The 25007-nt window shown below is 49.0% G+C and overlaps 1 protein-coding gene across 1 annotated transcript; it reads left to right on the top strand.

The window, feature by feature from the left end:
- The first annotated feature begins 4173 nt into the window (after positions 1-4173).
- On the top strand, positions 4174-24688 carry LOC142020191 (interleukin-20 receptor subunit alpha-like). The gene is made up of 9 exons (XM_075007857.1): positions 4174-4343; positions 11140-11267; positions 13230-13350; positions 14472-14647; positions 17203-17381; positions 19593-19734; positions 20641-20768; positions 22782-24524; positions 24615-24688. Exons 2-8 carry the CDS (start codon positions 11213-11215, stop codon positions 23706-23708), a joined length of 1728 nt encoding a protein of 575 aa, XP_074863958.1. The 5' UTR covers positions 4174-4343; positions 11140-11212; the 3' UTR covers positions 23709-24524; positions 24615-24688.
- Positions 24689-25007: the final 319 nt, after the last annotated feature.

Raw genomic sequence — 25007 nt, 5'->3', positions numbered from 1 at the left:
TACAGATCCAGACTAACACGGCTACCCCTCTGATACTTGCCATGATTACGTGACAGTGGTGAATGTGCCAGGATGTTGCTTTGGGGCACTGCATGTCACAGCAGAAACTTCCTGGGTTTTGCTTGTTCCAGCTATTGTAGAAAAGTCTTTGCCATTGGTTAGTGCCCTCGGAGGGAAAAACCACAGATGAGGCAGCGATTGTGATACTGTAAGAGGACGGGGTTTCTGGGCACAGCTAGAGAAATCAGTCCAGGGCAATTTTGCTTAAAATCTGGGCTGCTTACAGCCCCAGGCTGGGATTTCCTTCCCACTAGGGCAAATCCAATCAGCCACAAGATACTTCTGCCAGCCGCACTGGCCAGCCAGAAGCCACACGAGCAAACCAACAGGCTTACCAGCTTTTATACCAGCCCAGACCAACAACCCCAAACTCAGGTGAGAGATTCTTAAACCTTTTTCACCAGCTCCACACAGATTCTTCCAGGCCCCAAGGGGTTCCGCCACAGTCCCTGGTCAACATATACTTGGATCTTACCCAAAACAACACGCTTACCCAAAATCCTTTAGATCTAAATAACTGAAGATTTATTAATAAAAACAGAACAGGGTCAGAGAGAAAAATGTTTAAAGCAATACTTTACATACATCAATTTCAGCTATTGATGCAGGCCAGAGATGTTATTTGCTGATTCTTGAAAGTCTCTGAAAGTCCATTTCATGTTACATAGTTTTAGTTACTGGAGAATTGTAGATCTGGTCCACTGGGGTCAACATGCTGGAACAAAGGCCCTTGGAGTCAGGCAGCAAAACAAAGAAGATGGATGCTGCCAAGATGGATGCTGCTAAGTCCACCTCATCATTCTCTCTTGTCTTCAGGGACAAAACCCCTTCTTCCCATCATGCTCATGCCCTTGAGCGTCAAACGTCACCTGACCCAGGTGAGCTGCTGTGGCAAAATGCCTTTGGTCACTTGTTTTGCTAGCATGTGCCTGTCAGTTACATAGCAGGTGGAATCTAGGTCTGTGGAGGCTGCATTTCCATTGACAAGTCCTGAGCCTCTGGGATGTGGGTTTGACGTCTGAGCACCTGGTTTCCACCTCCTTGTTTAGCCCAGTGTCCTGACTGGGGCTGAGTTCACACCTCCTTTTGGTTAAGGTTAGCACTAAAACATTTCCTAATACAGCTACAGAGCTAAAATCTGTAACTTTACCTACCAACGTGGTACAGACTTGTCAGGAGCACACGTAAATTCATGGTAGGAAGGTCAGGAATATGCAAAAGGATCCTAGAGAAACAGTGCAAATTCTCACATGTGAAACTGGCAAGGTTTCTGGATGCAGACTAAGGAGGCTGCTTGCCTGCGGTGACCAGTAGTCAAGCTGTGCTTCATGTTCTTGTGATGATTCTGTCGCTAATACTTGGGAAAACTCCTAACTCTTTGAATAAAAGCAAAGATGAGTGTGTGTGTGTGTGTGTTTTGGAGAGGGGGTATTGTTGTGCTAATAACGGTGTCTTGTGCTGACGGAGTCCACAGGAATTTACAGGTTGTTGGCCAAATGACGCCCACGTTTATAGGGTGCCTAGTGTGGTGAGGATGTAGGCAGCTTTCTTTTGGCTCTGTGGAGGGGAAAGGGGCCATGCCTGAGTGGGATGTGGGTGCAGGTAGGGTGCTCCCTTCATAGATCACACTGGTCAGGCCTGTTGGTCAAGTGTAGCAATAGGCACATCCCAGCTCACTCCCTCCAATAATCTGGCAGTGTTACGCCTTTCTAAGCTACAACGTCTCTGACTACCTGCACTGGGCAGCTGTGCCACCTTCTCCCCTCCACAGCACAGATCAGCCTTACAGAGATGAAGTGCGTGTAGAGGGATGCCTCACTATTGCTGAAATACAGTTGTCTCTGGAGTGGAACAGGGCAGCAACACTCTTCCACAGCAGACGTTTAGGCCAAGAAACATTGGACAGAATTTTTGGCCAGTTAAGGAAACGTAAACTCTTCATTGGTTCAGATGAAAACTCTCTATTTTGTCAACCATTCGCATTTAATAGAATTAGAGAAATATTTTTCAGCCCTTTAACATGAGGGTGCATGCCTGTAGCCAGACAGAATCCCCCGCTCTACTCCATCTTGCCCCTCTTATGTGCTTCAGAGCACAAAGGGACAAAAGGAAACAGCCTAGTCTTGGAATGCCTGAGAGCACAGGTGCGCTAATCTCAAGCACAGTCTTTGATGCCTCAGAGCACAGATGGACTGTCTCATCATGACCCTGAATGGACCGAAACCAGACAACAAAAGACAAACAGGCTAGCAGGCGACCAGGGCCTCAGGCTGCTCTTGGCTGGTACCGGTGATTGATACGCCTACACGTCGTCCCAGGAGAGGAATCTCACACTCATAAGAAAAGAATGCCTAAATTATGTCCACCTCACAGGTGTGAATTAAGTCTGAAACTCCCCTGTGAGAATTAGCGTCACAAGACAATCTAACACAACTGGCAAACACAACTGGCATCTTAAAGATAAGGAAGAGTGTACATGACCCAAGAGGTATAAAGAAGGGTCCAGTAGCCCACTCTAACTGAGCTCCAATTACCTATACGTGCTGGGCAGGAAGGTCTTTGCCTCCCGAGGTCCCAGGGGACTCCCTCCTCATACTCTTCTTCCCGAGGGATTGAGTGACAGACGCTGGCCACACCAAGCCGGGTAATGCAGGGGTGAGAATAAGACCTGCTATGTGTTTTGCTTTTGCGCGCATTTAGTAGTAGATCTATGAATTAAAGTACTTTGTTATATGCTAGCTGCTTGTAACTAAAGAAGTGAAACTATAAACCTTGTAACCATAAGAGTTAAGCTTTTCCTTATCAAATAAATAGTAAATGTTTGAGTTTTAGCCTGACTCCTCCTGTTACTGTGTTAAACTGAAGGCAAACAAAGAACCCAGCTGGTTTTCAGCTGTATTAGTGTGGTCACTGCTGAGGCGTATTGAGAGCTGAACGCTGGGTCATGCTGCCTCCACGGGGCAGACTCTTGGGGCACCCATCAGCCTCCCTGGCTGCCCACTGCGATGGGACTGTCTGTCCTAGCAGTTAAAGACTCAGATGAAGTGAGGGCACACGTGGTATCTCACCCCCGGCCATCGGCTAACAATGCCCAAATAAATTCCAGCATGCTTTTGTTCTAGGCAGTCCTAACAAGTTAATAGACTAAGGATTTGCTGTGCGGTGAGCTTCTGCACATGCCACATGTAGTTGCTTTGACCTTACAATGCTATTCAGAGGTGTGTCAGATTAGCAAGTGAAACTGGGAGCCACCTTTGGGTTTGACAAATACAGAAGAGAATAAAAAAGCCGTCCAGTAGCACTTTAAAGACTGACAAAATAATTTATCTGTTTTGTGCCCATTAATTCTTTGTCTAAGAGAGTTTGAAGTCTGTCCAATATACAAATATAATATCCAATATACAAAGCATCTGGGCATTGTTGTCACATGATGGCATACGTGATGTTAGACAAAGAATTAATGGGCACAAAACAGACATAAAAACACTCCTGATTCACAAACCTGTCAGTCAGCACTTTAATGGAGTAGGCCATTCTGTTAATGACCTCAAAGTTTGCATCTCACTGAAGAGGCGTTTTCACAACAGTTTGGAAAGAGAGGCTGCCAAACTCTCTTTTATATTCAAGTTTGACACATTAACACGTGCTTTGAACCAGAACGGGAATTTTCTAGGTCATTATAGGGGCTCTTATGCATACTTGGCTTTATCTAATTCTTGACTTCCCCCGCCCCCTTCTGCCCCTCTACTCTCTGATTTGCTCACCTTGATAATATTTTTCTGATTTGTCAACCTCGATTACTATTTTTGGTTCTCTGTGCCTTAAATATTGAGTCTGTTCTGGTATGGCTATGGTCTGAAGAAGTGCATCTGTCCCACGAAAGCTCATCACCTAATACATTATTTTGTCAGTCTTTAAAGTGCTACTGGACTGCTTTTTTGTTTTGATAGTATGTAGACTAGCATAGCTCTGTCTCTGTTACTATTCAACACAGAAGAGAATGTTAGGCTGTATTGGTTCACTACCTGCTGAGGGCACTGCTCACCAGGAGAGGGAAGCAGTGATATAGATGGAATTAGTACTCTGTCAGCCTCAGCCCTGCATGAAGCCACCAACAAGGAAGGAAGAAAAGAAGAGCACCGAAACCAAGAAAAGGACATGAACTGCTGAATTCGCTCACGGAGCAGTTGTTGGTGAGTCGTTGACAAAAGCCTCCCCGAACTCAGATGTGGTGGCTGCTTGCTTGGAAGAGTGAGATGAGACAGAGAAGGATCTGTTCTCAGGTAGGTGAGGGGCAGAGTCAGAGGTAAAGAGCTGTCCTGCCAGTAACCCGCGTCTTGCTTTGACAGAGCAGTTTTTGTTCCCCAAAGAGTGGGGAAAATGTGTGTAGTGCATAGGTGCTGGACTTTGGGGAGCTGGGGGTGCAGCTGCCCTCTTTGACTTGAAGTGGTTTCCATTATGTGCTGGGTTTACAATTTGAGTCAAAAGCTGTGAGAACCCCGCTATAAAAATTGTCCCTCCCGTTCTCACCGTGTGGCTGTATGTGTGAAACAAATGACTCCCTCCAAGCCCCAGGGCAGGGGAGCCCCAGACTTTTTCCTTGAAGCCCACCTGTGCAGCCACAATTGGCCCTGTGCTCACTACTAACATGGTGTGGGAAAGTATGAATTTTAACTATGACAGACATATATACTGGAGCACTGAATAAATAAGCTTCATTTTCATTTTAATTTGAGTAACTGTAATGAAAGAAAGCCCTAGCAAGGTGCACTCAAAGAAATGTTTCAAGGTCTTTGAAACAAAACAGTTTTATTAAAACGACACTTTACAGGAATGTTGAGAGCAAAACGTGTTCCGGGGTAATGCAGCTATGTCTAAAATGGAACAAGATTGCACGTACCCCGCCACGTAAACACCGATCAAATGCTTGACTGCAGAATGTAGTCGTGCAAGTTGTGCCGGTGAACCCCCCTCAGGCATGTAACTAGGAAATGGCAGAGGTGCTTAATGACTTTGTTTCAGTCTTCACCAAGAAGTCTGATGAAGGAACACCTAACTGGATGAGTGCTAGTGGGAAGTGGGTAGGTTTAGAAGATAAAATAAAAAAAGAACGAGTTAAAAATTGCTTAGAAAAATTAGACATCTGCAAGTCACCAGGGCCTGATGGAAATGCATCGTAGAATACTCAAGGAGCTGATAGAGAAGGTATTGGAGCCTTTAGCTATCATCTCTGAAAGGTCATGGAAATTGGGAAGAAATTCCAGAAGACTGGAAAAGGGCAAATATCGTGCCTATCTATGAAAAGGGGAATAAGAGCAACCCAGGAAATTACAAACCAGTCAGTCTGTAGGGAGAAACAGTAGGCATGGTATAACTAGACTTTAGTAAGGCATTTGCAGCAGTCTTGCATGATCTTCTTATCTATAAACTGGACAAATACAACTTAGATGGGGCTACTATAAGATGAGTGCATAACTGGCTGGATAACTGTTCTTAGAGAGTGTCACATGACTGAATTTTTATATTGGCTATGGAAACCATGCTACGTGCCTAGTGTATCTTTTGGTACCAAATATTGTGCTGGGGGGGCCATGTGAGGTGTCTAACGAAAGCTGATGATGCCCTGAATCTGTGTATGCTACTTATATGTCTGTGCAATGTCTGTATGTAAAGCTACAGGTTTTAGCTCTGTAGTTGTATTAGAAATGTTCAGAGCCAAGAGGTCACAATGGAAGGTGGGACTGCCACACCAGCCAGGGTGAATGGACTATAAACAAAGGCCTACGTGGCCAATGCATATATCGGAAATGTGGGACTTTCCTCTGGGGCTGCAATGAATGGCAACACAACACAGTATCCCACCTGGGCTGTGTCTACACGTGCCCCAAACTTCGAAATGGCCATGCAAATGGCCATTTCGAAGTTTACTAATGAAGCGCTGAAATGCATATTCAGCACTTCATTAGCATGCGGGCGGCAGCCGCTCTTCGAAATTGACGAGCCTTGCCGCAGCGCGGCGCGTCCCGACGGGGCTCCTTTTCGAAAGGACGCCACCTTCTTTGAAGTCCCCTTATTCCCATGAGCTCATGGGAATAAGGGGACTTCGAAGTAGGCGGGGCCCTTTCGAAAAGGAGCCCCGTCTGGACGCGCCGCGCGGCTGCAAGGCTCGTCAATTTCGAAGCGCCGCTGCCGCCCGCATGCTAATGAAGTGCTGAATATGCATTTCAGCGCTTCATTAGTAAACTTCAAAATGGCCATTTGCATGGCCATTTCGAAGTTTGGGGCACGTGTAGACACAGCCCTGGTCAGGTGGTAAGCCAAGACCTATGGGAGAAGAAGGGAATTTTCCCTCATAGAAAAAACTTTCAGAGGGCCTAGCACTGTCCATCTTGAACTTGGTCTTTGTCCCTGTTCCAAGGATCCATGTTGCAGCAGGCTGACTCCAGCTGGCCAGATCTACAGCTCTCCAGTAACTCAGACTATGTAACCTGAAATCATATCCCGCATGTGGTTTACTTTTAGAGACTTTCAAAGACTCAACAGAACACTGGTGGCCAACCTCAATATCTGTAACTGATGTATGTAAAGTGTCACTTTAAATTTTTTTTCTCTACCCCTGTTCGTTCGTTCTTTCTTTCTTTCTTTCTTTCTTTTTTTCTTTCAATACACCTTTAGATATTTAGATCTGAAGGATTTGGCAGGCGTGGTGATTTGGGTAAGATCCAAATATATATTGACCTGGGACTGTGGCTGGACCCTTTGGGGCCCAGGAGAATCTGTGTGGAGTTGGTGAAATAAGTTTTAAGAATGATTTGCCTGAGTAGGGGGCTGTTGGTCTGGGCTGGTGTAGCAGCTGGGAAGTCTGGGGGTTTGCTTGTGTGCCTTCTGCCTGGCCTGTGGGGCTGGCAGAGGTGCTTTTGTGGCTGGTTTGATTTGCCTGAGCAAGAAGGAAATCCCAGCTTGAGGCTGTAAGTGGCCTGGTTTTAAGCAAAGATACCCTGGATTAATTTCCCTGGCTGTGCCCAGAAACCCCATCGTATAACAGAGGGTAGTTATTAATGGTTCACAATCATGCTGGAAGGGCATAGCAAGTGGGATTCCTCAAGGGTCTGTTTTGGGACCAGTTCTATTCAGTATCTTCATCAACTATTTCGACATTGGCATAGAGAGTACGCTGATTTAGTTTGCCAATGATACCAGGCTAGGAGGGGTTGCAACTGCTTTGAAGGATAGGGTCAGAATTCAAAATGATCTGGACAAACTGGAGAAATGGTCTGAGGTAAACAGGATGAAGTTTAGTAAGGATAAGTGCAAAGTACTCCTCTTAAGAAGGAATAATCAGTTTCACATATAGAGAATGGGAAGCAACTGTCTAGCAAGAAGTGTTGCGGAAAGGCATCTAGGGGTCATAGTGGACGACAAGCTAAATATGAGTCAACAGTGTGGTGCTGTTGCAGAAAAAGGATGCATTAGCAGGACTGTTGTGAGCCAGACATGAGAAGTAATTCCGCCGTGCTACTCTGTGGTGATTAGGCCTCAAATGGAGTATTGTGTCCAGTTCCCCGCACCACATTTCAAGAAAGATGTGGAGAAATTGGGGAAGGTCCAGAGAAGAGCGACAAGACTGATGAAGGGTCTAGGGAACATGAGCTATGAGGGAAGAATGAAAGAACAGGGCTGGTTTAGTTTAGAAGACTGAGCGGGGACGTGATAGTGGTTTACAAGTACCTAAAGGAGTGTGCCCACAAATAAGGAGCTTTGGAACAGAACAGAGCAGAGCACTTGACATTCAAATGATGAGGAGAAAGTGGGGCTGGCTAGGTCACACTCTCAGACAACCGTCACCCAGCACAGTCCAACAAGCTCTCACATGGAACCCTCAAGGAAAATGCAAAAGAGGAAGACTGCGGACAACATGAAGGAGATCTACTGAGGCTGAAGAACAGCAGCTGGGGCACTCCTGGAGCCAGCTAGAAGTTTTGTCTCAAGACAGAGTGAAGTGGAGGAGACTTGAGATGACCTGTGCTCCACTCAGAGTACAGGACAAGTGTTCAAGTCAAAAGAGGGTTATAAGGTGGAGTGAGAAAAATTGTTCTCCTTGGTGTCTGAGGACAGGACAAGGAGCAAGGGGCTTAAAATGCAGCAATAAATGTTTAAGTTGGACATTAGGAAAAACTGATTGTCAGGGTGATTAAACACTGGAATTAATTGCCAAGGGAGGTTGTGGAATCTCCATCACTGGAGATATTTAAGAACATTTAAAGCTGGGGGCACTGGAGGTTTCTGGCTGTAGAGGAGGGGAGGGGGATTGGGATAATATGGGGGGAACTGGGGGTGCCTGGTTCTGGAGGAGGGGAGGGGAGATTGTTCCCCTCAGCACTGGTGAGGTCACTTCTGGAATATTGTGTCCAGTTTTGGGCCCTCCAGTATAAAAAGGATGTTGATGTACTGGAGCAGGTTCAGCGGAGGACAACAAAAATAATTAAGGGGCTGGAGCACATGACTTGTGAGGATAGGCTGAGGGATTTGGGCTTGTTTAATTTACAGAAAAGAAGACTGAGGGGTGATTCAATAGCAGCCTTCAACTTCCTGAAGGGGACCTCTAAAGAGGAGGGTGAGAAACTGTTCTCAGTGGTGTCAGATAGCAGAACAAGGAGCAATGGTCTGAAGTTACAGAAGAAGAGGAGTAGGCTGGATATTAGGAAAAACTACTTCACCAGGAGGGTGGTGAAGCACTGGAATGTGTTACTGAGAGAGGTGGTGGAATCTCCATCACTAGAGGTTTTTAAGTCCTGGCTTGACAAGGTCCTGGCTGGGATGATTTAGTTGGGGTTGATCCTGCTTTGGGCAGGGGGCTGGACTAGATGACCTCCTGAGGTCCTTTCCAGCCCTAGGATTCTATGATTGAGGTAAAGTGGGGGGGAACAGGGGGTGTCTGGCTCTGGAGCAGGGGAGGGGAGATTGGGATAATGTGGGGGGCAGCCTGAGGGTACTTATAGTTTTTTCAAAAGGGACACTTTTTTAAAAAAATGGTTTATAAACACAGGCGTTAAGGGTTGACGTGAATATTGGTCCTCTCTGTGTATGAATCTATCCCCAGGCACAACGTTTTCTTTGTCCTCATTTGCTCTCCAACCCAGGGGTGAAAGTAGCTTAAAATTTCTAACTGATACAAATCATTGTGCGCTCTTCTTAAAATAGGCGTAACCAAAATCATACTTTGATGTTATTTATGAAGGCCGGTCTCATATTCATGTGCATTGTGTCTCTTGAAAGATTGACTTTGTAACCAAATTTGAAAAAATGGTCTTCTCGCAGTTTCGGTTGCCGTGCATTAGAGAAGGGCTGTGGGCGTGGACGCTTGCTGTGCCCCTGTTTGATGGAGACATGGAGGATTCAGGCTCCAGAGCTATGAAGCAAACTGCGTTCACTCAAACGCCGCCTGCGCAGTGTTCTTGCACCAGGCCCAGTGTGGTGGGGAACAGAGACTCTTGCACCCCCAGTGCTGCTCATCAGGATGGGTTCCCTTCCCCTCTGCCGTAAACATTTAGAAGCCACCTGGAGAAGTTTGTCCTGAGTTGTCTCACTTCCTTACGTCTGCCTCAGCAGTAGCTGTTAGCCGATGATCGGGTAATGAGTGGTCTGTGAGCCTTATTACATCTGAGTCTTTAACTGCTAGGACCGGCAGTCCCTTCGCAGCGGGCAGCCAGGGTGGCTGACGGATGCCCCAAAGGTTGATGCAGAGAGCTAATTTCACCCGAGTCTTTAACTGCTAGGACAGACTGTGCCTTCGCAGCGGGCAGCCAGGGAGGCTGACGGGTGCCCCAGGAGTCTGTCCCATGGAGGCGACATGACTCAGTGTTCAGCTCTCACTGCACCTTACCACTGACCAGGCTGATATAGCCAAACCGGCTGAGGGTCTTTGTTTGTGTTCAGCCGAGTTACAGTAAGTGGAAGGAGTCAGGCTGAAACTTAAATGGCTACTATTTATTAAAAACAGAAATAAGAAATCTTAATGGTTACAAGGTTATTGCTCTATCTTCTTAACTACTAGTAGGATGATACATATGGCATACCAATTAGATTACAAATGAAAGTTACATATTTGAGGACAAAACACCTCAGCCTACAGAGCTCTTACTATTAAATGTGCACAAAATACTTTGCAGGTATAATTCTCACCCCTGCATCCTCAGACTTCGGCATAGCCAGCATCTTTCACTCAATCCCTCGGGAAGAAGAGTACGAGGAGGGCATCCCCTGGGTCCTCGGGAGGCAATGACCTTACCCGACCGGCAGGTATAGGTGATTGGAGCTCAGTTAGAATGTGCTGCCAGACCCTTCTTTATACCCCTTGGGTCACGTACACTCTTCCTTATCTAAAGGTACCAGTTGTACTGGTTCATCTTTGTGACGCCAGTTCTTACGAGGGAGTTGCAACTTAATTTACACTTGTAAGATAGAGATAACTAAATCATTAAGACAGGACATTCTTTTCGTGTGGGCGGGAGATTCCTCTTCTGGGATGATGGGTACGCATATCAGTTATCAGTACCAGCCAAGGGCAGTTTAAGGCCCTGTGGTCATCAGCTGGCTTGTTAGCCCCCTTGTCTGTACTCTTCCGTCCAGGGTCATGCTGAGGCAGCACATCTGTCTTTCGAAGCATCAAAAGACCGTGCTTGAGATAAGCGCATCTGAGCTCTCAGACATTCTCAGGCTGTGCTGTGTCCTTTGTGCTTTGTGCTCTGAGGCACCTAAGAGGGGCAAGATGGAGTAGAGCAGGGGGATTCTGTCTGGCTACAGTAGCCCAGGCCCTTCCCTTTCTGTCCTGAGTGGCTCACTGCCCATGGCTCACAGCCAAAGACAAACCTGTGAGTCACTCACACATGATGTTCCTACCTCACCATGGAGACGATGGTGTGCAGCTTTGTAAGTGTTCCTTGCCTGCGGACGGCAACTACAAACATTGTCACGTGACACAGGCATTCGTTCCCCAGCTTCTTGTTCTTTCCTGGTTGTGTTTCACCAGCCCTGGTTTCCAGTCCTTTCAGAGCACTCTGCCCTTCTTCCTCGCTGCAGGTGACTGGCTGTGGGGCACACAGGTAGAACTCGGGACCGATGGAAGTGAGTGTGTTGGGAGCAGTGTGGAATCATGCGCCGTGTGTTGAGAGTGCTTCTGCTCCTCTTTCATCAGACCCTCCTACTGGGTAAGCTTCCTGTGCTGCACTGCGACTTGGCAAGGAGAGAGGGGCCCGGGTGGCCGCGGGGTTCACAAACGTTTACGAGGCCTGGGGACCGCCCCACAGGACCCCTCTGTATGAAACACCCAGAAAACCTACCTGCAGAAGCTCAGCGAACAGTGGTTTTGCTACTGAAGAGTCCATGTAAAGCACAACCTTTGCCATAAGCACAAGAGCATATTTCTGACAGCCTGCCTTGTTTATATTCTACCAAAACAACCTGGGCAAAACTCTGCCTAACTCGGAGCCTGGGAACCGATAACCCAGTGACAATTTATTAGGAAAAAAGCCTTGAGTGCAAGTAGATGGCTGATGGACTAAAGAACCCAAACAGCAAGGTCCATGGGCAGTTTGAAAGTCTAAATGAGCACCTGGGTGGACAGTAGGAAGGAGAAATGGCATAACAATGCAGCCTCTGTGTACTGGGGGATAATATATGTTACTGGGCTTATGTACATGCATGCAGTGAAATCTTTTCCCACCTCCAAATAAAGATGACATAATTTTTTTATCAAATTTTTTTTTTTAATATTCCAAACAACTTTTTGACTGATGTGTTCCTTTGGATTGAAAATTTTTGATTGGTTAAAATGTTGCAGGTTTTTCAGCCACAAAACCAAAATCAAATTTTAAAATATCCTGTTTTTCATTATTTTCTTTTCTCTACCATTTGTCTACTTTTTTCAGTGCTAGAGAAAGAGAAAGGGAGTTTTAAAAAAAGAAGAAGAAAACTTACAACTGGCAGCCAATATGAAGCCAAGTGCCCCAGGTGTTGGCCCTCAGGCCGGTTTTGTTCACCTTCTTCTTCTTTAATGGTCTGGATGATGGGATAGATTGCACCCTCAGCGTGTTCACACATGACACGAAGCTAGAGGCAGCAGTAGATACACTGATGGGTAGGACTAGGGTCCAGAGTGACTGAGAAAATTGGAGGATTGGGCCAAGAGAATCTGATGTGATTCAACAAGGACAGGTGCAGAGTCCAGCACTTAGCAAGGAAGAATCCCAAGCACTGCTACAGGCTGCGGACTGTCTGACTAACCAGCAGTTCTGTGGAAAAGGAGGGATTTTGGGTGGGGATTACCGTGAATGAGAAGCTGGCTATGACTCAACAGTGTGCCCTTGTTGACAAGAAGGCTAATAGCACGTTACTGAGTTGCTTTACTAGCATTGCCAGCAGATGAGAGAAACGATCATTCACCTCTAGTATTGTGTCCCGTTTTGGGCCACCCTCCACAGAAAAAACGTGGACAAACTGAAGAGTTCAGTGGACGGGAATGAAAATGATGAGGGGGCTGGGGCAAGTGACTTATGAGGAGAGGTTGAGGGAACGGGGCTCATTAGCGTACAGAGGAGCGGGGTGAGGTGGGATTTGATACCAGCCTTCAACTATCAATCTTGTATGAGTCTATGAATTTGTTTTGGGGTTTTCAGGGTATTTTTACGTTAAGAAGAAAAAGCCAAAAAAGCAAAACGAAACACCCCAAATGAAGCATGTGTCTCTCATGCTGGTATCTAGTGTTTTTCAAACAGCTCCAACTCTAGCAGACTGTGCCCTGGCTTCCCCCACCCCCACACTTCCAGTCCTAAGGTGCAGGCGCACAAAGGGAGGCCAGGAGCAGGGACATGCACTGAACTGGTCAGCGCATTTGTCCAGTCAGAGGAGGTGTGCTTGGCACCGTGGGCTGTCGGGTTGCTTGGACCACAGATGGGTGTAACGAAGAGCAGAATGAATGCTCTGCAGGGGGCTTGCTAAAGAAATAGATAGTTGTGAAGGATAAATCCACGTGCTGCAGTGATTTCATTAGATGTTGACATGCTATACCCTGGGCATCCTTCATATGCCAACAGCTGACTAATAGGAAAGCAACACTCTGTTCCCTTAACTTATAATGCTATCGATCGGCTTTCCTTCGTTTGTGTTTGAAGGGATGCTGTCCCCGCCGCAGAATGTGAGGCTAACATCTGAAAATTTCCACATTCTTTTGGCATGGGAGCCTGGTTCCAGCTCAGGCAATGACAACGAATACGAGGTTGAAAGTCGTCAGCGGTACGTTACAGCTGTGAGCCGACTGACCCTTTCCTGGCCAGCTTTGCTAGTCCTAGCCCCATCTGCAATCCCTCTGCATTCCGCGCTCCTGATTTCTTAATGGTCAGTCACCTCTCTGGACCCTTACCTCGTTTCCCTCTTCTACCTTGGGCTGGGAAGTGATAGATTTGTAGGTTTTATGGCAAGTTTAAAAAATCAGTCAAGTGTTCTGTTAAATCCAAGCCCAATCTAGAACTGCAATCTTTGTCTACAAATTGAAAAAAACACTTTGGGTCAAATGAGAGATGCTTTATTTGACCCCAAAATGGATTTTTTAAACATTTTTAAAGGGCTGGACTCACAACGTGGAGAGCAGAGCCAGTGACGATGGCGGTGCCCCTCTTACAGTGTTGGGTTTGCACCCAGCATGCCCCCAAGGTCAAGCGCGTCCTCCAGTGACTAGTTATAGAAAGTGGAACAGCTTTGACAGGAAAGGCTTGTCCCACCAGAGCCTAGTGGTCAGAGCATTTTCCTGGAGACCCAAGTTGAAGCGCCAGCACCTGATGAGGAAGCGGAGGAATTAGACTTAGGTTTCCCACGTCCCAGAGTATGTCCTCATGACGGGGCTGAAGGTTATGAGAATGGCACTGCTGGCAGACATTTTCGGAATAGCATCTAGGTCCTGAAAAAAAAACCCGTTGGACAGATGCCGTTTGGCCACTGTGTGTCGATTTGTGAATCATTTCAGCTTAACTGAAATGGCATTTTTCAGCAAATGAGCTATTTGAAAAATTTTGCCCAAGTCTACTTCTACCCTGTGTGTGGCCCAAGCTGTCCAGCTATCTGCCAGCGCAGGAGGAAGTGGAGGGCTCTAGGACAGCCAGAGGGCTGGTTTTTAATTAAGCAAAAATGTATGCACGTTTTCTGCCCCTTTCCTCCAGCCAGGACGGCTGCAGATGGGGAGCGTGGCAGAGCTCAGTCTTGGCTGCTACCTCATCGGTTCACCTGACTCACCTAAGCGAGGTCTTTCTTCCTGTCCTAGGGGCTGGGAAGGGGGTGGAGCGTGGAACTGGGAGGAGGTGGGGGTAAGGAGGGCAGATGGCTGCTTCGTGTTGCATTACTGTGACTGCTTCTACATGCAGCTCTTCAAACTGGACCAAAGTGGCTGCCTGTTGGAGGAACAGCACCGGACTATTGCACGCGTGCAAACTGTACTTTGAAGACATCTACCAAATGTACTGGGCCAGGGTGAGAGCCACGGACAGAACCAACACGTCTGAATGGGCCATTTCCAATGAACTGCAGCTGTACAGAGACAGTAAGGGCCTATGGGAGCTCAAGGGCAGGAGGAGGGACGTAGCAGTCGGTGTGCCAGGAGAGTCCCCAGGGTGTTTGGATTTCCGGGCTCACGGTGGGAGCAAGTCAGGTGTGGGTTATGGAATGGTTGGCACTGATGGTTCCCAGAAGGTGGAATAATCTACCAGAGTGGAAGACGATGGCAAGTTAGGTTGCAGCTTCTTCAGTGGGCACAGGGTGAACAGGTGAGATGAAATCCAACTTCTGGGAGAAATTCTGAGGCATCTGCAAGTGGGTTGGGGGTGGGGAGATTGGGCCAGGTTGTCCTGGTGCTCATGATCACACCTGGCCTCAGAATCTGTGATTCTCCTGCTCATCTCCTTCTTCCATGGGCCATGCAGAGAGCGGGATCGCCTAATTTGCTCATGACACTGACAACGACTACAGTCTCCCGGACTTCAGCCTGCAGGGGTTGGGAAGGAATTTTTTTTCCATGACACATGGTTGTATTCTGGTGGTTGCTGTTTTCTTCCCACCTTCCTCTGAAGCATCAGAGATGAGGCCTGGCTAGAGACAGGACACTGGCTGGCATGGACCAGTGCTCCAAGGTGACTCAGAGAGTCTTCTGTCTGAGGGACCTGGCTGGTGTCTCATGCTCACACACTCAAGATCTAACTGATCACCAGACTAGGGGTAAGGAAGGAATTTTGCCTTTTGGATGGTGTCGTCCCAGCTGGCCTGGCCCTCTAAGAAGTTATGCAAGGGGGCCATGGGGCAAATGTGGAGGGAGTGACCAGCAGAGGGCAGCTGAAATGAGGCCTGTTGAAGCACTGCAGAGGGGAGATTGGAAATGGAGGGCGAGAGATGGGCTGAGAGCAGGAGCCTGAGAAGTGAGGAGGAGATGGAGTCAAGGGGGCAGGCTCACAGGTTAAAGGTGGATAGTGAGTCAGAGACAGTGGTGAGGAGGAGATGGCTGTCTGGGATGTGCCTCTTGCTGGATGGGTGTCTTGCTCTTGATGAATCCCATGAGGTGCTGGAGAGGGGAGGGGTGAGAGTCACAGGTAGGGAAGGTTTGCCCTGCAAAGATAGGGGTGCCTCTCCATGAGCTAATGCTGATTCACAGTCTGAGCCCGACTGAAGGTGCTGAGATACCCCAGGGGTGACCAGAGCAGTCAGCTAGACAGACAGGGGCACAAAGAATTGCAGCAGGGCCAGGTAGACCTGGGAGTCAGGGCAGAGAATCCTGCTAGCCAGCTGCCAGCAGAGCTGTGCAGGGCCCTAGACAGAGAGAATGACCGACTATCTTCCAAGCCACCTGTGTGCATCTCTGAACACCTCCCCCACGGATGTGACTGTGGAAGAGCGAATGAGGAGGGTCTGTGCATTGCAGAGCGCTGGATCACCACTGAGACATGGCCTGAGACTTCCTGCACCCATCTTGCGGGCCATTCTCCAACTGTCAGATGACAACCCCCCCATCACTCAGTGCCGGCCTGATCCTGATTTGAAAACAGCAACCTAGATGAGGCAGGGCCAGGCCCAAGCCATTTCCAATCGTTGGGAGACATTGGGGGCCAGGGAGGATTAGGGTAATATCTGTTAGAGAAAGAGACAGGCTTTTTGAGCTCCAAAGAGCTTGTGTTCAGGTGCTGAACGGGACGAGCTCTGTGCAGCTTGAAAGCTTGTCTCTTTTGCCAACAGAAGTTGCTGCAGTAAGGGGCATTACCTAACCCACCTGGTTTCTCTGATATCCTGGGCCCAGCACAGCTACAACGACACTGCAAGTGACTAGTCCTATAATAGTGACAGCCCCGGAAGCTTTGCAGGTGATGCTATAATAAGTAGCTGGAGACACCTTGAGGTTCAGACACTAGGTGAAGATCAAAACAAAAAGCAGTCAAGTAGCACTTTAAAGACTAGCAAAATAGTTTATTAGGTGAGCTTTCGTGGGACAGACCCACAGAAGTGTATCATCATGTTGGCATGGTCATGGCTGACAGGTGCAGGGAGAATGTCACCCTGGGACATGGCTTTGCAAGAAGGTGGCCTTCCATGTGCTGCACAAGTGGCTTCAGGATTTGTGACTGCCGGCAGGTCATCCGGAAGGGTGTCTGGCAGTGTGCAGAAGTGGATGCCTTCCTCTGGTACCAAGTGCAATGTCTGGGTGGAGAAATGCCACTGCACTTTTTTAGACAGAGTGGGAAGAGATAACTATCCGGGGAGGTAAAAAGGTGCTCTCCTGCTGACAAAACAAACCTCCTCGGCGGGGGCAGGGGCTGGGGGGAGGAGTTTGACAAACGCCATTCACACACGCTGATTTTTAGCGATAAGGCCGTGTCAACAGAGCGTGATGAGGCCTGAGGTGAGTGTAACCCGAGGAGCACAGAGCAGGTTAACAGGTGCTCATGGGTGGCGGCCAACTGAGAATTGGAGCTAGTTTCTTTAGCTTCCAGACTCAGTGTGCGTCAGCACCAGCCTGAGAGGGAATGGCACTACCAGACTCTCAGGCCTAGAAGGTGATTGGCTCAAAGGAGACAAGTAGCGTGATGGTTGTGCCTTTTTTCTTTGCTTTCACAGCGAGTGTGGGTCCCCCTAACCTGACTCTAATGCTGGTGAATGAGAATCTTATTGTAAATCTCTCCGTCCCGCTCACGCCTTATTGCACAAGCAGTGGTGTTTATAAGTCAGTCCAGGAAGTGCTACCAACCTGGAAGTATCAGGTCAACCTTTATGAAGAAGGAGTTGATATCAACCAGGTGAGCAGTGTTCCCAGTGTCAGGAGGAGAAGAGGTGGTTGTGCACGGCTGGGTGAGGTGAGGTTGGGCACGATCAGATGCTGCGCTGTGTGAGTCTCACAAAGGGCGGGGTTGGGTTGGGTTGGGTAGAAGAATGTCACAGTTTGTGCTTATCTGACTTTCCTGATGCAGCAAAACTGGGTTGGCAATTTTCTGAGGTCAGGCTTGTTGGCCTTCAACTTCTGATCCCAGCTGGCACCTGCCTCCTGGTGATTTAATTCCTCCGTTTCTGGGCCCCAGATGTTTGAAGATCAGCAAGAACATGCCGGTGAGGAACTGAATTTGTTCTAGAGCTGGGTTCTAGGAAACACTCAAGGATGGCTTCTTATTTTTCCAGCCTGGTTCATCTATGCCAAATCAGGAGACGGAGAAGGAACTCTTCTGTGTGCAGGACAGAGAGGGGAATGGGTCAGAAGCCATTAGATGGCATGTGTAAAGAAGGGAGGCACCAAAGACAGAAGTGCCAACTGAACTATGGAATAGGTTTGGAAAGTACTTCTTACAGATGACTTAGGACCACTAAATCATAGTCTAACCCAGGGGTCTGCAACCAAAATTGGGTTGGAAGAGGAAGAGGAGCCATTTTTTCAAATTCAGTTACAAAATCAGTACATCAAGATCTGCAATGCGTGTAAATACGAGACAGCCCTTAATACACAACCTCCAGCTGTACTTTTTGTCACCCCTATTTTCAGAACAGTGCACATAGGCAGAAAGTTGTTACCCCCATCTGCAGGCGTTGCCCACCTCAGCCCCCAACTCCGTTCCCTATCCCCAAGCCTTACCCACATCCCACAAACCTGCTCCCCATCCCCAGGGTTAACACCTCTCAGTCCCAAACCTCTCAGCGCCCTCCATACCCAAGATTAACACCCCCTCATCCCACCCCCCATCTCCAGGCTTAACCCCTATTGGTGACAAATCATGCCCCCACCCCCACCCCCACCCCCAGGTTAACCTGCCTCAGCTGCCCTGCCCCAACTTGCCCACTGAATCCGGATCTTATTTGCCCGCCTGCTGCTCTTGGTCCCCCCATCACATGCTCTGGGTCTCCCCCATGAACTTCTGAGGCCAGACGGTGCCTGCACCTTTCCCAGCTGTTCCCCACCCAGTGGCACCAGCGCGGGACTCACCGGGTCCCGGGGCCGGGTGGGGAGCTGGGCTTGGTCTTGGGGGAGGTGACCTTGCACCACCGGATGCTGGTCCAGGCTCCGGTGGCTGCTGCAGAGCGAGGAGGAGCTGGGGGGCTCTGCACTGCACTCCTGGGAGGTGGCCCTGGCCCCAGGGGGAGAGAAGCTGTGCTCGTGAAGGCCGCCTCCCCGCCTCTTCCTCCTTAGCACGGCTGTGCGGCTCTGGCAGGGGCAGGCACAGCTGCCTGTCCCCCTGCTCACTTCCCCCAAATGCAGACAGGCGGCTCTTTGTGCTGCCCCCACTGCAATAATGGAGCTAAATGCTGGCCATTAAACCAATTCAAGTTCATGTCCTTATTTCAGCAGCAGCAGCAGTGCTCGAAGCCGCAAGTGGCTCCTTTAGAGAGCTGCATGTGGCTTCAGAACCACAGGTTGCCGATCCCTGGTCTAACTTAACCTGCTCTGGGACTTTGCTGGCAGGTGGCTGCACGTAGCAAAACGCAGCATCAGGAAAGGTCTAGCTTGAAAGGCAATGAACATTGATAGACACGGAGAAGCTTTCTAGCTGAGAGAAACTGACAGAGCAGGGGTAGGTAAGTCAGCAAAGAGCTGTGGAACAGAGGACGCGACAGAGATATGCAAAGTAATGAATGGGAGAGACAGTAAATCAGACACTTCTGTTTCCTCTTTCCCTTAATGCTAATGGGACAGACACTAAGGCAATAAAACAGTAACAGAAAGGCAGCAAGTTTCAAACGGCCATAAAGCAATGTTTCTTTGCATAATGGACATGTAGAATTTGTCTCCACAAGACATTGAAGCTAACAGCAAAACCTGGCTGCAGGAAGCTTTCCAGTAACATCTGCACGGAAAAGAAAAGTGACCGAAATTACGTTAGCTTTCTGCTCAAGAATGCGCCATATCCCCGAGGAGTCAGGAAACATAAACGCCTCCTGAGGGAGACACAGGTGTATTTGTGCTCTGTGGTGCAGGTGTTAGGCATGTTATATCATGCCCATATCTCCCTCCCTCTCTCCTTAAGGTGACCTTACAGCCAGAGGACGAGATAACTTCGCACACATTTGACCTGAGACCAAACACCAATTACTGTGTCACAGCCAAAGTGCTCAGACAGAAGAGCAAGGTGTCTGTGCAATGTATTAAGGCTCCAGAGCATCCAGCAGGTAAGACAGCTCCAGGGCAGGGCCAATGCTGTATTCCCTGTTCCGATTTCTGGTTAATATCCGGGGCTGGATAGGCTGGTGCTGTGAAGGCTGTGGCCCCTCCCCAGACACAGAGAGCAGAGTCTGTGAGAGGAGGGTGACCTCACAGCCTATGTGATTGAATCTAGGGGTTCTACAGAGTCCCATGGGCACAGAGAGTCATTGCTCCCACTGTGTGATGTGGGTGGGGGCTTGCTGAGGATCCCAAACCACGCCCTTCCTGAGGGCAGGTACTTCACGATGATGAGGAGTTGGCAGCAGCAGGCATGCTGTGTTTCTCTTACCTGGATTGCAAGCAGCCCTCGGGGCTAGCACCCTCCCGTCCACAATGTGGCATGTCTGGCCATGAAAAGACTCCGCTGAGGGCGTGTTCCCGTTGCCTCGGCAAAGGAGGGCAAAGTGTGAATGAAGCAAGAGTGACTCGCAGGCGCCAAGAGGCGCACAGGTATCACGAAGCACTTACCTTCGCAGCAGGGCCCTCACTGGAGACAGCGCCAGGCAGTGCGCTGTGCTTCTGCTGGGCAGAGAGCCTGCCGCCTGTGGGCAGGTACAAGTCCAGGGTTCTCCTTCCTCTGCTAAAAGGTCCTGGTCCCCTCCTCCTCCCCAGCCTGCACCCTGGCGGTGCAGCAAGGGCGCCCCTCGTTGTCTCAGTCCATTTGGGTCACTGAGCACGCCCCAGCTGGCTGAGGATGGGAGCGCAGAGCCGTGCTCCTTTCGTGCGAGTGATGGGTGTAGCAGGCACTGTTCTGTAGCACACCCGTGTCCTGTGGAGCGGTCCAGACCTGGGGCCCAGAGAGGTAGGTTAGAGTGTTTCTTCCTCACCCTCCAGGACAGAGGGCCTCTTGAACTCTTCTCAGTTCTTTTCAGATTTCCACCAGAGCCTGGCAATTGCTCTGGCTGCCCTCCTCACGCTGCTGCTGAGCACCGTTGTCGTCTGTTTCCTCAAGCTCTACGTGTATCCAAGCCTCTCAAAAATGCCCTTCCCCCAAACACTGGTGAGTGAACGACAGCCCTCCTCCTCTCTCAAGCATCACGGCCTGGGCCATTATGTGGCTGAGACCAGGCTGCCGTGAGTCTGTGCCCTGGCTGGACATCCCAAACCTGCCCTGCTCCCGCCTGCTCCGCTCTGGAACTGGCAGCTCCAAGTTGCTCTCTAGTGCTGTGTGTTCACACAGTGGGTGGCCACCTTTGAGACAGGTGAACAGGGACTGAGTAGGCCATGGGCTAGCAACCCCCAGCAAGAGTCCCAGCATGCGAGCTGATTTTCAGTCCCCTGCTCCTCTCCCATGCAGCCGGGAGCTTGCTCAAAGCCATTACGTTTACGCTCACAAAATTACAATTACAATTACAAACCATACAACGATCACACAAACAACAGGAAAGCGAGGACAATCATCGTAGAATGAAGATTCCACAACCTCAGCTATTGAGAAGTAGGTTCTTGCCAGATGAATTTCTGTTAACTAAGTTTTCTTTGCCCATCTTGAGATCTGTTTCTTTATCTGGTGAAACAAACCAGCAGTCCTGTAACACTTTAAAGACTAACAAGACATGAGAAGTTATTCGTCCACTCTACTCAGCACTCATTAGGCTTCAGCTGGAGTACTGTGTCCATTTCTGGGCTCCACATTTCAAGAAAGATGTGAAGAAATTGGAGAAGGTCCAGAGAAGAGCAATAAGAATGATGAAAGGTCTAGAGAACATGACCTATGAGGGAAGACTGAAAGAACTGGGCTGGTTTAGCTTAGAAAAGAGAAGACTTAGAGGGGACATGATAGCAGTTTTCAAGTACCCCAAAGAGGGCTCGAAGGAGGAGGGAGAAAAATTGTTCTCCTTGGCCTCTGAGGACAGGACAAGGAGCAATGGGCTTAAACTGCAGCAAGGGAGGTTTAGGTTGGACATTAGGAAAAACTTCCTCACTGTCAGGATGGTTAAACAGTGGAATAAGTTACCTAGGGAGGTTTTGGAATCTCCATCGCTGGAGATATTTAAGAGCAGGTTAGACAGACACCTATCGGGGATGGCCTAGATGGTGTTTGGCCCTGGCAGGAGGGAAGGAAATTGGACTCGATGACCTCTTGAGGTCCCTTCCAGTTCCAGCGTTCTCTAACAAAATAATGTATTAGTTGATGAGCTTTGGTGGGGCAGACCCACTTCTTCAGACCTGGAGATAGCGCTGTACTGACTGCTTCTACTGACTGCGCTGTCTCCAGAGCTGAGGAAGTGGGTCTGTCCCACCAAAGCTCATCACCTAATACATTATTTTGTTAGTCTTTAAAGTGCTACAGGACTGCTGGTTTGTTTTGTGAAGATCCAGACTAACACAGCCACCTCTCTGTAACTGTTTCTCTGGTGCCAGTGGGAGCCAATAAGACGGGTGTCTTTCCAGCAGCCTGGCGTGGGGCTAGTTAATGAGGTGTAGATGGAACGGGAGTGTGTGGCTCCCAGCTTCACAGCTGATGCCTGCTGCTCTTCGTTCTGGCTGCGGAGGGAGGCTTCAGGCCTTTCAGTGTGGGTATGGAAAAATGCTGTTACACTGTCACAGCCCCGTATGGCCCTTGTTATGCTTATGTCAGTCGTGGGTGCTGTAAATGACGGGGCAGGAAGACAGAGTCACCCATGCCTCGTTTTGAGCCAGTACCTCACAGAGGGTGGTGACCCACTGTTTTCTTCTCTCCTGCCACTCTGTGTAGAGGAAGTTTGTGTTGCACCAGCCAGGTCTGCTGGAAAGTAGAGGCCTTTCAGCCCAGGCTGACACGTGTCGTACCCAGGAAGAGGGGAATGGGAAGGAATGGCTGCATCCGTTGTGCCTCTGGCCAGGGGAGAATCACTTTAGCAAACCAACGACTCTGGAAAGTTTCTGGTGGCATCTATGTCACAGGACAGTGTGTTCCCTTCTCTGCCGCTGGAGGTTACTTGTGCACTGATGCGTGTGTCTGAGGGGCTCATTGCCTTGTATGAGAGCCTCTCCTATCACTCTGTATTGATTTGTTCTTCATTTTGGACAGGCTATTCTGAATGAAGAGCTAAATGTGAACCTCTGGAACAAGTCACCTGCCCATGACCTTGAGGGTGCCTGTAGCACTCTGATCTCAGTGGTTGGCTTTGCCTCCAGTGGTAACTCCCCAGAACCCCACATCCAGCTCCTTCCAGGAGGCTGCCAGGCCTGGGAAGAGGAAGGTTACTGTGCCAATGGATTTGGTCCGGGACTCTGTGAAAGCCTGGCCTCTCCCAGGTCTTTGGGCCAGTTGGACTTTGCTGGTCTTGTGAACTCTGAAGCCCCTTTGCCCTCAGCAGGGGAGATGCAAGATGGACTTGCGGGGGAGGGGAGCTACAGTGCTTGTTTGGGGGCCCTGCTTCCTGGGGGCCAGCGAATGTTTCCTGAGCAGCAGGGGCCAGAGTCAGCAGGACTGGCCAGAGAAGCTGATATGAGCCACAGGGTCGACCTGACATACTCTGAGATTCCGATTCCTCCGCACCTCCAGGGTTATTCCAAGTCCTCATCTCCAGTGGCAGAAACTCGCCGTCCTTCACAGGGTCCCTTGGGAGCAGCACACAGCCTCAGGGACCTTAAAAAGAAGCCTGGTGGCAAGCAGAGAGGGTGGCCACCTCTGGACGGGGTTGATATTCCTCTCAGCTCTGTGAAGCTGCAAGGCAATAAAGAAACACGAGACCACATGGCTCCTTCTCCCAGGTGCCTGTACAGTCACACTGCCCATAAGACAATGAAGGACAAGAAGGCAGATTTGGCCTGGCTGGATCGGAGTTACAGAGAACAGCAGCAGTTCCTACCTGTGAACCGAGAGTGGCGTGGCCTCCCCAAGTGCACAGAGCAGAGTGAGGATCCCCAGGGGGAGCCGGACCCAAAGACTGATGGCCGTAAAGTCACAATGTTCCCCAGCTATGAATCACGCCCACAAGTGCTTGCCCTGTAGCGAGTGATGCTGAAGGTGGGAGAAAGAGAGTAGCGTATGTGGAGATTTGCCATTTGTTTATCCACAAGTGGAGGGTCGGACTCTGGACTCACTGCAGAGTGACTCCACTGCGGTGTTAGCCGCGTTAAGCCAGTGAGATCAGACTCTGGAATTGAGCCCAAACCAAAACCCTCCCTCCAAATCCAGGAATCTTCACCCCTGAACAGCAGCCCCTCAGTTGGAAGTTCCCTGTCAGAGTGATTGGACTTTGTCCTGTGGCCTATGGAGATAGGTATGAGCTGTGAATTTAGATGCAGCTTTTTGGCTCAGGCTCACATGCAGTACAAAGTAGCAGAGGCTTATGGCTTTGACTGCATTTCATTAGGAGTTTATGGGTCCATTTGCACCTGAAACTGAAGGAAGACGAAAGGCATGTGAAACCCACACAAAGCAAAATCAAGGAGGTGGCTCTGAGTGGTTTCTGAGGCCTGACAAAATCACATTTCTCATGCAGCCTTAGTGACAGAGAAACTGAGCAGGTGACTTTCTCATATGTGTATTTATCTGATGTGAAGTTGGAAACGTTGAATGTGCCTTGTCAGTATCTCTTTCTTATAACATTAATTTATTATGGGAATGACTCTCGTTCATTCTCGGTCTTCTGTGTCCTGCCAGATCAGTCCAACCCTGTCTGTGTTACATACAGTCATAATATGCTGCAGCAAATGTATGAGAAGAGGTGGAGAAAGGGTGCCACTTTCTTCTTTGAACCTGCTTTATGTGTTGCCATCACCTGTGAAAAGATAGATGGGTCAATAACTGTTTTATAATAACCAGGTTTGTTGGTTTTTATTCCCATCCCTCCTCCAGAATGTTGGTGTCATTTTGGGTTTGGGGTGATGAATTCTGTTCTCTTTTGCTTCAAAGGTTGCACTGCAGATGAGATACATGGGGTGAAATCTTGGCTCCACTGATGTCAGATTTCACCCAGGCTATACGCAACATGAATACTGATGGATTGCAAGTCCTGACGCATAGTAAGGAGACACCTGTGGGTGGGGGAAGCCCCAGAGGCCCTGTGGAAGAAGGGGATGAAGTGGAAATAGTGTCAGAGAAGAGGGGACAGGGGAAAATTTCTGGCTGTCCTGTGTTTTTGGTAAATTTTTGTTCACACATTTGTTTTGATGAGCGTTTGGTGAAGGACACATGATTTTTTCCCCACTATTGGAAGGGGACAAAAGCACTCTCCTCCGTAGGTTTCTGTAGGGGCTTTGTGTGTCAATACCATCTTTGCCTAGGCACAGGGGCATTCCCAAGATA

Source organism: Carettochelys insculpta, chromosome 13, assembly GCF_033958435.1.
Source record: "Carettochelys insculpta isolate YL-2023 chromosome 13, ASM3395843v1, whole genome shotgun sequence".
NCBI lineage: Eukaryota > Metazoa > Chordata > Testudines > Carettochelyidae > Carettochelys > Carettochelys insculpta.
The sequence above is the reverse complement of the archived record's forward strand: the minus strand, read 5'-3'. Positions and strand labels throughout refer to the sequence as shown.